Source organism: Triticum aestivum, chromosome 2B (assembly GCF_018294505.1).
Source record: "Triticum aestivum cultivar Chinese Spring chromosome 2B, IWGSC CS RefSeq v2.1, whole genome shotgun sequence".
Taxonomy (NCBI): domain Eukaryota; kingdom Viridiplantae; phylum Streptophyta; class Magnoliopsida; order Poales; family Poaceae; genus Triticum; species Triticum aestivum.
The window spans coordinates 103,350,225-103,363,384 of NC_057798.1; the positions used below are offsets into that span (position 1 = coordinate 103,350,225).

At 49.0% G+C, this 13,160-nt stretch overlaps 2 protein-coding genes across 3 annotated transcripts; one reads left to right on the forward strand and one right to left on the reverse strand.

Annotated features, from left to right (window-relative positions):
• Window positions 1-1,387: 1,387 nt before the first annotated feature.
• LOC123043716 (pectinesterase) lies at window positions 1,388-5,169 on the forward strand (the record flags this gene model as incomplete). The annotated part of the gene is given in 2 exon segments (XM_044466255.1): window positions 1,388-2,272; window positions 4,210-5,169. Coding segments are annotated over 2 exon segments (1,580 nt in total), but the record flags the coding sequence as incomplete, so codon positions are not given.
• On the reverse strand, window positions 5,085-12,573 carry LOC123043715 (probable acyl-CoA dehydrogenase IBR3). 2 transcript variants are annotated; one of them, XM_044466254.1, is made up of 16 exons: window positions 12,205-12,571; window positions 11,551-11,691; window positions 10,874-11,005; window positions 9,574-9,762; window positions 9,392-9,469; window positions 8,699-8,818; window positions 8,500-8,598; window positions 8,313-8,430; window positions 7,813-8,081; window positions 7,485-7,679; window positions 7,040-7,182; window positions 6,544-6,628; window positions 6,249-6,458; window positions 6,018-6,170; window positions 5,619-5,723; window positions 5,085-5,539 (listed from the first exon to the last, which is right to left on the reverse strand). In XM_044466254.1, exons 1-16 carry the CDS (start codon window positions 12,475-12,477, stop codon window positions 5,348-5,350), a joined length of 2,502 nt encoding a protein of 833 aa, XP_044322189.1. In that variant the 5' UTR covers window positions 12,478-12,571; the 3' UTR covers window positions 5,085-5,347. The 2 variants fall into 2 exon arrangements, with proteins under 2 accessions (XP_044322189.1, XP_044322188.1); XM_044466253.1 differs by having other exon boundaries at window positions 8,313-8,441; window positions 8,500-8,818; window positions 12,205-12,573.
• Between the last annotated feature and the right edge of the window lie 587 nt (window positions 12,574-13,160).

Sequence of the window (13,160 nt, forward strand, 5' to 3'; positions counted from 1 at the left end):
AGAGAGATCGGTACTGGAGCGATTTTGCCAAAGATTTCTCCTTCCTCCCAGTCTAAATGAAGATTAAGCGCAATTCTAACATGTCGACCCAAACGGACGCGTATTTTATCTGTTTTTTGTCCGTTTTGGTCGGCGCGTCCGCCCTTATACGTTTGGGTCGGCCGTGCCCCAACTGACCGACTCAGTTCTCGTCCGCGCAGAAAACAATATGAATTTAAAAAAGGCCCACGGCCATAGATCACGCTAGCGGCCATGCCATCGCCTAGAGTTCATGTCCGCCTCCAAAAGAGCACGCAGTTTATGCTTGCGCACTTGCCAGCTATCGGCACACATGCTAGCACACAAAAAGGAGCGGGAGTTCAACCACGCCATCGCGGTGGTGGTCATGCCGTGCTGGCGGCGGTCAGACGGCAGCGACGAGTCCGTGCTGGCCTGGGTTTAACCCTAGGTAGAGTAGGGCCTCCCTCATTGTCGCAGCAAGGAGAGTCTTGTTTTCCTCCTGTTGTGCGGCGGCGAACATGGCTTCGAGCTTGCCGGCCGACTGCACGGCCCGTTGCGCGTCCGTCAACTCCTTCTTCTTGGACCGCGCCGTTGTTTTGCGGGCGCCGCGGGGCTTGCCTTTGGCGGAGGCGAGGCCGGTGGCGGCGTCAAGAGTCGGCGCGTCGTCCATGGCGAGTGGGCGGGAGTTTTTTTAAAAAAAAGAGAGAGAAATGGGGTTGGATGTGCCGCCGACTGGTGGGTCAGGGGGGAAACTAGGTGGGCGTCCGTTTTATCTCCGCGACGGTGCAAACATTGCCCAAATTTTGGGTCTAAAATGGATAGTGCAATGGACAAAAAGCAGACGCCGCGTCTGTTTGGATCACCGCGTTAGGCTGATTTTTCTGTCTGTTTCGATTCGATGTTTGTTTCAATTCGAACGGAGTCGGCGCGTTGCAGTTGCTCTAAGCTTGTTGGACTGGACCAGAGCTCGAGTACCAAGTTGATTAAATCATGTCAGCTGGTCGTGCCCTCCTGCAATCACAAGCTCTTCATTTCCTAGCACGTATGTATGCACGCACGAGAGTGTCTACGTTGCTATAAAAAGTGACGCTCCTCCAATCAACCCCCCTCGCTCGCTCGCCCGCTCGCACCGACGCGCACCACGGTCCCTGTCCGTCACGTTCGGCCCCGCTCACTCCCCAGTGATCCCACTCCCACCACGGAATGCCACCTCCCACTCCAAGAACCAAGCGACCGGAAGCGGCCAGGCTCCTCCTCCTCGCCACCACCCTCCTCCTGCTCCTCACATTCCTCTTCGCCCAGAGCGCATTCGCCGCCGACGGCGGCGGCCAGCATCACCACGCGCGCGCACTCCTCGACGCCAATGCGGACGCGGACGCCGACGCCGTGGACCGGCATTGCGCGGGCATGCTGCACCGGGACGTGTGCGTGTCGACGCTGGCCGGCGTCCAGGGGCTCGCGCGGAAGCCGCTCGGGGAGGTGATCTCCAAGGTGGTGGACCGCGCGGCGTCGGCGGTGCGCGCGGCCGCGTCCAACTGCACGTCCTACCTGGCGCGCCCGCACCGGCTGCGGCTGCGCGACCGCCTCGCGCTGTCCGACTGCCTGGAGCTGTTCGGGCACACGATAAACCAGCTCGGCACGGCGGCGGCCGAGCTCTCGGCCGGCAACCGCAGCGCGGAGGACTCCATCGCCGGCGTGCAGACGGTGCTGTCGGCCGCCATGACCAACCAGTACACCTGCCTGGAGGGGTTCGCGGGGCCGTCGGCCTCGGAGGACGGGCGCGTGCGGCCCTTCATCCAGGGCCGCATCTACCACGTCGCCCACCTCGTGTCCAACTCGCTCGCCATGGTCCGCCGCCTCCCGCAGCGCCGCCGCGGCCGCGCCCTCCGCGCGAGGACCACAAGAAGAAGTACAGGCGAGGCGTTCGAGGGGTACGGGCGCGTGCGGCGCGGGTTCCCGACGTGGGTGGCGGCGGCGGACCGGAGGCGGCTGCTGCAGCAGCAGGGCGTCGGCGTCGGCGCCCCGGACCTGGTGGTGGCCAAGGACGGGAGCGGCAACTTCACGACGGTGGGGGAGGCGGTGGCGGCGGCGCCCAACAACAGCGAGACGCGGTACGTGATCCACATCAAGACCGGGGGCTACTTCGAGAACGTGGAGGTCGGGGCCGAGAAGACCAACCTCATGCTCGTCGGCGACGGCATGTGGAAGACCGTCATCAAGGCCAGCCGCAACGTCGTCGACAACTACACCACCTTCCGCTCCGCCACGCTAGGTATGTGATGAGCCCAACACAGTCAAATTATTACTGCACAGCCACGAGCCGATCGCGTACTGTTGGGCACGAGCCGAAATCGGCATGCCGACGCCGACGCCGGCATGGCGGCCGGACGAGTAAGCGATCGACGCCGTACTGACGCATTGTGGGTGGGGGATGCAAATGCACGCGGGCGCGTGCGCGGCGCGGCTTGGTCGTTTGCGTGGGATGCCGCTCGTGACCGAGCGTCCGTCCGCGGTACATTGATCACGAGCGTCATCGGTCAGGTAACAACGGGGAACAGGGCCTGCTTCCATTGCTTCTTCTAGGAGACTACTAGGACTAGCACTCTGCCAGTAGCGTACTAGGTGCAGGGACAGGACCACGTCGTGACTGGTTGGACAAATAGTTACAGACAAATGCAAGTGCTAGCTAGGGTGCCATTCGCATTTGGATTGTATTATAACAGTTCATCAGGATCTTCTCTTGTCGGAGTAATGTCTATATCTAGACCTATTTTAGATACATTCATTCATTTTTATGACAAGTAATTTCGGACGGAAGGGAGTACAAACGATGCACGTACACACCCGGTCGAAGAGCTCACGGTTCGGATATTTTCTGCAATGCGGACTAGAGTCATGGATTGTTGGCATTTGGAGATGTGGAGCACGGGGGTTAGTTAAGTATATCATGGTTAGGCTTGGTAGGTGAGGGCGCCGTGAGCTAGCTAGCCATGTACGAGCACGGCAAACCTACCACACTGATACTACGCGAGCTAGCTCTGCCGGTGTAGACTTGTGGAATTGGAAGTGCGACGGCAGGATGAGGTTGATGGTAGCAGAAACCGATCCTGTGATCTGACCGCATTCAACAGCCACTACTGTACTGCATACAGAGGGAGGCCAACTGTAGCACAATGGAGCACCTTCTTTGGGCGCTTCGATCTCCTTTTCCATTTCTCATCTCTTCTCTTTTGCGCTGAGTGGATGTGAACGAACTGATGTCTGGTGTCTAGCTCCGATCGATCGATCGAGCTGGTCCCCTTGGATCGGAGTGGAGATGGATGGTCCAGCCTCGATCTTCTGCAGGCACCGACACATAGATTCGTCTCAGTCCTGCACTGTAGGTTGCCAAACAGTTAGCACACATCCAGTGGAGGGCAACACCTAGCACATGCACGCCTTTCAGAACAGAAAGAAAATCGTTTTGGTAGTAAAACTCATGTTCAAGCAAGCCACTTATGTCATCCGATACCACCTTAAGCCAAGGAACAAGAGCAAGCCGACGCTGGTCGTGACGATCATTTGAGTCGGGCTAGACCGATCTGTGTGGCCTACCCGGCCGGCCGGACGCGTCCTTGTCCACCACGCGGGCACGCACTTTTCGGCGTTGTCCGGTTGCCCCATCGGTACAAACACACGGACAAGCATGGGCGCCTCAAGATAGATAGGGGACGGGTGTGGTGCAGCAGGGGAGGGCCCTCCACTGCGATGATCCTGGCCACAGCGGAGCCTTGATTAACTCCGTCGCCGAATGTGGCACGCGGTGTGGTTGACACGGCGCTGTCGTCGTGATCGTCCACGGTGTCGGTGCGACGAGACGACGCATCGCCACCTGCAAGACCGCTACCCTCACGTGCGTCTGTTCCTCGCATTCACTCGTCCATGCCCTGGGGCCTGGGCTGGCCGCCCGCCCGCCCGCGTTCGGCTGCACGACGCGGAGCCGCAGACCGCACACGACACGCCTTGTACCACACCAGTGCGGCAACCGGCAATAAGTACGCGGACGCGTTCACGTGCAGCAAGAGCCATAGATAGAATCTATCAACTACTACTACTCGCCTGAATGTAACGAGGAACCAGAGCTCATAAAGTTTCAGCTTTGGTAGGTCGATCGATGGCTTGTACAGTACGTATCTGACCGACATCTGTTAATTTAATTTAACTGTGCAGCGGTGATCGGGACGGGGTTCCTGGCGCGGGACCTGACGGTGGAGAACGCGGCGGGGCCGGCCAAGCACCAGGCGGTGGCGCTGCGGGTGAACGCGGACCTGTCGGCCTTCTACCGCTGCAGCTTCGCGGGGTACCAGGACACGCTCTACGCGCACTCGCTCCGCCAGTTCTACCGCGACTGCGACGTCTACGGCACAGTCGACTTCATCTTCGGCGATGCCGCCGTCGTGCTCCAGAACTGCAACCTCTACGCGCGCCGCCCGAACCCGGGGCAGAAGAACGTCTTCACGGCGCAGGGACGCGAGGACCCCAACCAGAACACCGGCATCGCCGTGCAGGGCTGCAAGGTCGCCGCCGCCGCCGACCTCGTCCCCGTGTTGTCGAACTTCTCGTCCTACCTCGGCAGGCCGTGGAAGACCTACTCCCGGACGGTGTTCATGCAGTCCAAGATGGAGAGCCTGGTGCACCCCCGCGGGTGGCTCGAGTGGAACGGCACCTTCGCGCTCGACACGCTCTACTACGCCGAGTACATGAACCGGGGCCCCGGCGCCAACACGTCGGCGAGGGTGGCCTGGCCCGGCTACCGCGTGATCACCAGCGACGCCGACGCCGGCAACTTCACCGCGCAGGCGTTCATCCAGGGCGACCTCTGGCTCAACTCCACCTCCTTCCCCTACTCGCTGGGCCTCGGATAGAATAGAGATGAGTGGGTTTTTGAATGACAAAATAAGGGGTGGTTCATCTCAGGTTTAGTCAGGAAAGGGGTTATACTAGGCTCTCGTTTCTTCCCGTTCGTCTCTGCTGTACACTGAAGAAAAACTGTTACTGCCAACGTTCAGATCTGCGATACTCATGGGTACTGACTGAGACTATTGTTCAGATCTGTAATAGTCATTGGTACTCATGTAACTGTGCTGGTAGGGTTGGACTCTTTACAACAGAGGACGAAAATTAAAGATGTGTCATGGTTCTAGTGGACAAATGACAAGGGAATCGACAAGGCAAACAGGGAGTGTACATGGAGGAATCTAACGCCACTTATTCACCATTCTATCTAGCCGTGACTCTGATGATGTCCTTAACTGACCTTCTCCAGAAGTTTGCCGTCCCCCTTTTTATTCAATATATGGTCCTGATCTTACAGCCTCGACCTTTGCAGCTCCAGCTTCGCGATCGTGCCGAGATGGACTTCATCAGGGCCGTCGGCGAGCCGCAGTGTCCTAGCGGTTGCCCATAGATGGGACAGGACCGTGTCGGATGAGACCCCTGCAGCGCCGTGGACTTGTATTGCCATGTCAAGCACTTTCAGGGCCATATTTGGAGCCGCCACCTACAGAGAGGCCAAATTCACTGAATTTTTGTTGCTACAATTCGTTGCAAATGAAGGTGCTAAAATGCTCGAACTTTACCTTGGCCATTGCAAGGATCCCACGGGCCTTCTTGTTCCCATGCCGGTCGAGTTGATCGGCTGCTTCAAGCACCAGAAGCCTAGTTTGCTCCAGTTCTATCCGACACTGGAGTCCACATTCATGTTAGAGCTAGATATACATCATTGCTAAAATGCTTCAAAGAAACAAATGGATGAACAGTTCAATCTGAGAAGCTGAGTGGGGATGTTTATTTGTATGGTCTCTGGACGATTAACATCATAACTCCCTGGGAAACCAAAAAGAACAATAAAATGATATCTAACTAATGTGGTCTTTGACGTCTGAACAGAAACACCTTTTTTTTGCTTTATTCAAGGTTTTGTAAATAAACCATGTAAACAGTTTATTGGATCATGCAAGCAATCAAAGAGGTTATACCTTTGCCAGGTCTGACTGAAAGGAACCATGCTGTGCAATCTTCTTTCCAAAAGCGGTCCTACTTAAGGCCCTCTCAACCATCATATTCATGCCACGTTCAGCTGCTCCTATTAGTCGCATGCAATGATGCAATCTTCCAGGACCTAGTCTTCCCTGCAGAGCAAGATAAATATGACACAGAAAGTACAGGTTGGGAATGATCAATAGTAGTATCAGAACAGTTCTGCTTACTTGAGCAATCTCGAAACCACGTCCTTCTCCGAGGAGGATATTTGTGACAGGAACACGCACGTTATCAAAAGTAATCTCTGCATGTCCATGCGGTGCATCATCAAACCCAAAGACTAACAATGGTCTCTTTATCTGCACTCCAGGAGTGTTGATATCCACTAAGATCATCGACTGCTGTTTATGTCTAGGTGCAGAGAAATCTGTTTTTCCCTGCATGAAATAAACACCGTTTAACATTACAAGAAACATATACATCACCCACAGCACTGCTCTCATGGATAGATGTTATAGTTACCATTAATATCAGGATTTTGCACCTCGGGTCCATAGCCCCACTGGTCCACCATTTCCTGCCATTTATCACATAGAAATCTCCCTGCCTGTCGAGGGAACAATATTAAAGTAATCAGCAATGCAGAAAGCTCAAAGTAAAGAAAATGATGAAATTTTTATAAACTATCAAAAGAGGAGGGGCAGGAAATGTATGCCATGAGGATATAATTGATTTCCTGTTAATACACAAGAATTTGGAGGTCTCCACTAGCATACTATAATTATGCTGTTAAACTGAAAATAGTTTTCAGATGAGAAAAATAGACAAAAGAAATGCTGACATCTGTAGGAACTAGGACCGGCTAAACATAACTATATGATGGCCCATAACAAGGTAATAGCTTTTCAACTAAAGAGAGGCAGAGAGGCAGTAGTAAGCACATGTGACAAGATTCAACAACCTAAAGCAGCAACTATAACATGCTTGTTGCCCACACATATTTTATTTGTATTATTACCTGGATATTGCACATTCTATATTTGTTGCATCTGAAGATGCAACTTGTGGTTCTGTCATTGCAAATCCAGAACGAATTTTCCCTTCCAGTAGAGGAACAAGCCACTGCTTCTGTTGCTCCTTAGTCCCATATCTCAACAGGACCTACAATGCGATTTTCATATCATCAAAAATTGTCAGATACAAAATTACTAGCACCAATCATAACAAAGCATTCACAGTTGAGATATATTTTAAGATACTTATAAAAATTATTGGCATGCTAAAGATGGCACATTTCCAAGGAGAAACATAAAGATGGCATCATTCATCGATAATTTGCAGATTTTATACAGATAGATATTTTCAAAACAAGTAATTTCTCAAAATATGCTTGGCTATTGGGGTAAGATGCAGTGACAGCCTTTGAGAATCATGCCTATAAATTAACATTATGAGAAGCCTACCTCCATATTACCCGTATCAGGTGCACCACAGTTAAATATTTGTGGAGCCCAAACTGAACGGCCCATAATCTCACATAAATATCCATACTCAAGATTTGTGAGACCAGCACCTAGCAAAAGATCATTTGAACTTCCAGCAGAAACATGAGATTGGTCCTCAAGTAGTAGCTTTCTTGCTCTAGCTGCACTGTCAAGCTGCAGATTAACCATTTTAATCAGCACAGAAGTCCGCATAATATAGAAGTGCCCTTCATTACTATAAGAAATAAAGTTCTTAATTTTCTGGATCAGGTAAATATGAAAGGCGTGAAAAGAAAATAGTGAGTACCGGAATAAATAAGTTCCACAATCCCTCCTCTTTTGCTAATGCTTTCAAATTTTCTTCTTCGGGGTGGATTGTCCACCGTGAGGTTGATTGTGCATGTTTGTATAACTCATCCTCCTTGGGATATATATGATCTTTCATGAACTTCATTATTTTTTGCCGTAGCTGCATAACCTTTTCGCTAGGAACAAATTTGCCTTGACCATTTGTCAAAGTTGAATCTTCCTGCTCTACATGGAAACCTTGCCGGGGAGCCTTCGAGACATGCATACCTGTTAAATGCGAACGCTTAGTTAACAACATTTGAGTGCATTAGACTTTATAAGAATGACGATTGCTCTTAAAAGGCGAATAAAGGATCATAACCACATTTTCCATGTCTATGTGAAGTAGTTTATTTGGAAACAGGAACAAGGTTTAAGAAAACGAAAAGATCTTGCCCACAAAGCGCACTCAAACAGGTGGCAGGAAATTGTTAAGACGAGGCCGTGAAATATAATTACCTGTAGCAGGGTGTGCTCGCAGGACATTTTCTCTATTAATGTAATCCCAGGCACAGTCAACCATAACATTGGCAGCCTTGCCGGCAAATCTAGCACGCTCACCACCTGAAGCATTACCCTGTGTGCCAGCTAAAATAAATTAGAATATATAAACAGACACAGATTTTCATGAGTTAAAGACTAGTACCATAGTCCATCTGTGGTATACTCCTGCATAGATAGATGCCCCACGAAACAGTGAAAAGGCAATGTAGAACTTCCAATTTGCTGCAGGCCAAGGCCGTGCCTGAGGGAAATTTACAAGAAGAAAGAGAATGATAAAAAAACAGTGAATAAGATTGGTGTTTTATCCAGCCAGCATGAAAAAAGAAGCAACACGACCTTACAGACATAGAGCAGTACACAGCTAGGTACTCTTCCAGTTGAGGAATGCCATCTGGAATGCCAAAATGTTCAAATCCTCCATACGAACTATTTTCAGTGAGTGTTGCATCAATAATATATGGCTGCAAAGAAATAATAAACAAACTAAAACATACAAAATCACATGATCTAAATGCTATGCAAACAGTTTTCTATTTTTGGTGAACACATGGTACCGGAACAAGTAATGATGAGCAAATAGGACACAAACTTTTCTTCAGAATTACCTAGAAAAAACTTCTCAGACTTAACACATAAAGTTCAGGTATGACCTTTGACCTATGTTGATGGTCGTGACTATCACACAACTCAATTAAAACAGAACATGTCCAGAACCCAAGAAAAATAAGCTTGCTGAAAACAAAATATGATATTATGAAATATTCATATCAAAGTGACCCCAAGATATCAAGAGTACATTCCCTACAGCTTTTCTTTCAAGACAACTTCAGCTAAATCATGGTGAGCAAAGTGATATAATGCCCAATGCATATAGTCACCTAAGCTATAAAATCACATCAGAAGAGCTATAACTGTTTTTAGAGAACATGCAAATAGCACAAGAAAACGTGTCGTAAATAGGTGAATAATTTCCAACAATATTATGTATAAGAAGGTATTTCACATTTTCCCTAATACAGTTTCATATTTCATACCATACAGCTGTAAGCAACATCACACATCTGATTCCCCAAAGTAGATAATTCCCAATCAAGTACACCTATCACTCGATCCTGTAGAGAAACAGAAACGATATTTTAAGATCAATGAAACAGAAGCAATAATCATAAGAAATACTATTTAAATAGTGTAAAGTTGTTAGAAGATGCATAAATACCTCAGTTGGGTGAAAAACAAGGTTATCAACACGATAATCACCATGAACAAGGCCAGTTCCCAATCCTGTCGATGAATCTTCTTCTGGTATATTTTCTTTCAGCCAACCAATCAGATCAAGCATCTTCTGATAACGTGCAGGCTTCCCTTCACCGGTTGAATGAAGATATTGTTTTCCCCATCTTTCTACCTACCCAGTACACAGTAAGCATCTTTAGAAACAAATGGAATATCACATTCACTGGTATCATTATTCATAACAGAGTTCTTAATGAGTGCAAAGTGCAAAAAAAAGAGACAAGTTAATCAAACTGATTAAGAACTCTATAAGCAAATCGGAAGTGTTTCCGAGTATCATTGCTTTGCTTCGCTGTTGATAGTCACTAATCACAGACCCTCTGGAGGCATATCAAAAGCATGTTGGTGTTTCATTCATTTATCCTCACAAAACCAGATATTAGATGCACGTATAATGTGTTAAGTTGATATATGCATGGTTCTAGAGCTTCCTACCAGATGATGAGGTGCTTGAAGAGTAGCCCTGTGAAAGCCAAAAGAGCCAACTACTGCATGGCTGTACCAAGCAGGTTGAATTTGATAGGTTATTTAGAAGCTGGACAGCAACATGCTGAAGTTTGAGCATGTCAAGTCCGGTGATCAGTGGCTTACGGTTTCCCTAAGCGGATAGATCCCAGTGAGGATAAATGTGTAATTATCTCCATGTTCATATGTTTTTCCTCTCTGGGACAATAAATAAATGTTCATGCAAGCCAATGCATAAGGGCATGGATAAATGTTTGAAATTGCATTAATTAGCTCTTTTTATGAAGGACAAACTAGAGATGAAATGGCTAAAGTTACATTAGAAGTATAGAGAAGTATTTTGACAAACGATTGAGAGGTTAAAATGACATATTTCAAAACAGAAGGGGTACTAAGTGTTTGAGCGGTGATCCCATAATGATATGTATTGGAGTCTAGTTGTAATCACAGAAATGAAATAAAGAGTGTCGGGTCCTGAAGGACAATACATAATTATGCCCCTAGTTTTCTGTACAATAAGAGGTAGATTGACCTAAAAGCAACACCAAAGTAGTTTATATCACCCCAAGAGGCATAGTTCATCCTTCAAAATTAAGCTACACGTGAGACTTGTACTTAGTGTGAGAGTACAAAAGCTCCCAGCATTGTACCCTAGGAGAGTTCTCTTATGCAACTCAATGATAATGGAAATAAATTTGATTTACTTTTGTCCTCAGAAAACAGTCAGGGGAGGGAGGTAAATACTCCATAACACTTACTTGTCTTTTGCAATAATTGTCTCTTCTTCCATACTTATGCAATCCAACTGCAGTCGTATCAATTTTGTGTACAGCAGCCAAAGTTTTTGCAGCAGCCAAGTATATATTCCTCCGTTTCTCTGGGGTTACTCCCTGCGTAAGAAATGGGTACAAGAGATCAGAAAACTACCATGAATATAAGCATTGCCAATTTCACACATTCATTTCCTTAAACTGAAATTATGGGAAATCTGATCCCAGCTCTCAGAGTGGCATACAGGAGGGAGGGGCTTGGAAAGTGTCATTGCGTTTTACAGTTTGCGTTTAATATAAGTCTTGTGGGTTCAAACCAATGCTAAGGTTTCTAGTTGTCGATGCGATTTTAAGACTGCTCTCTGTATGTTCCCATACATTGGATACCAGCACAATAACATTGTATTTGTGCTATAACTACTACTACCATAACCATAAGCTAGGTAAATGTCTGGTGGCGTGTGTTTGTACTGGGTGCTTGATGATCGGTGCTTTATATATAAAGCGGGGCGAAAGCCTTTTTCGGTAAATGTCTGGTGATGGGCAAATACTGTCCAAACCCCTCATGGAAACATTACCCACTAACAAGTACTACTAATAGGTTGATGAACTGGTCAATAAATCTTAAGAATGGGCAGAATAAGGACACTCGGTAAGAAGTGTACCGTTAACTTGTTATTAAGATATAATGCTCCTTCCAGATACTCCATTATGTAGAATGGGGTTCCGATCACACTGGCATCAGTGCAAAGGCAAAACACCTTAGGGACAGGAACATCCGTGTAGGCACCCAAAGCTTTGAGAACCTGCCTCCATAACAAAACAGATCAGACAATAAACTCACATCAGTTCAGAGAAGGAAACAGCAACACATAAGATTCATTTCGCATCAACATATCATGTAAACCCAGCATTACATACCACAGTTAAAGCCAAAACATCACAATCGTTTTCCTCTAAATAAATATGACAACTGTTCTGATCAATCTCCTAGTCATACAACAGCTGACTAGAAGGTCCAAATGGGTGTTCATAAGCACCCAGAATGAACTGTCTGGTTAGCTGAGACCAAACATTACATGTACGATTTCATCAATCAAACGAGGGGTAGAATTAGTATTGACTCCCTTGCGAGTTCAGAAGTAGACGGTACTTCAACCGAAGCACAACCACGATCACCCCGAGCATACGCGGCACCCAGATCGAACCGAGTTTTCACAGCGGATTAAGTTCAACTAAACCGGGGAGCGGGGGCAACAGCAAAGCCGGCGTGAACCGAAGTGGGCAGCGAGGCGGAGGAGGAGGATCTGGGGGCGGACCTGGAACTCGCGCTCGACGGCGTGGGCGGACTGGAGGATGGCGCCGGCGGGCTTCTTCCGCAGCACGTAGCGCCTGGGCTCCCCGCCGGGCGCGGAGGCCTGGATGCAGTAGGTGGGGTTGGACTGGCCGTGGCCGAACTGCGTGAGGGCGAGCGCCGGCGCGGGCGCGGGGAAGCCCGGGACGTGCGCGGCCGCGTAGCGCAGCAGCGCCGCCTCGTCCAGCGCCTGCGCCGCGTGCACCGGCCGCAGCAGCTCCGAGGTCAGCGTCGCCATCCCGCTCGCTCGCTCGCTGCTCACCCGTCCCCGTGATTGGATTGCGGGCGGAGGACGAGGGGGACAGGGGAGACGACTGTGGAACAGTCCGCTTCGCCCTCTCTGTTATTTATAGGAGTGCCGTTTTACTTTCTTGTTTCGGCGAGGGTGGATGGATTGACGACGATGATCGTGGCCGTTGCCGGCCCGCACGGGGTCGCGTGCGCGCCTCGAAAACATCGGCGTATATACTCCGTATCTCGTACTGGTATCAAAACGAAACTGCTCCACTCACGATGAGCTTTGGACGATTTGTGCACGACTAAAAAAATCCACCGCTCGTTGCTCGGCCGTGAACAACATTGCACCGCTGGATTCAATCGTCGGCTGCAGATCGTCCAAATAATGTCGTCTGGAACTGCTCGTATGAAAATGGGGCGAAGATGATGATTGGTTTTGCCTTTTGCGTTGCCGGCTTGTCGCGGTCGATCGGGTCAGGTGCGGAACTGGAACACGCCGTGACAAGGCTTGGATTGAGCAATGCTGCTACACCTACGAAAGTTTTTTTTTTTTTTGAGAACCTAAACCTACGAAAGCTGAGGTATGGAATCTACGTAATTGATGATGTGGAGTACTGTGATTGGGATAGGGGAGAGGATGGGCCCCACCACGGTGAAAGTCGGGTGGGGGCCGGCAAAAGAATT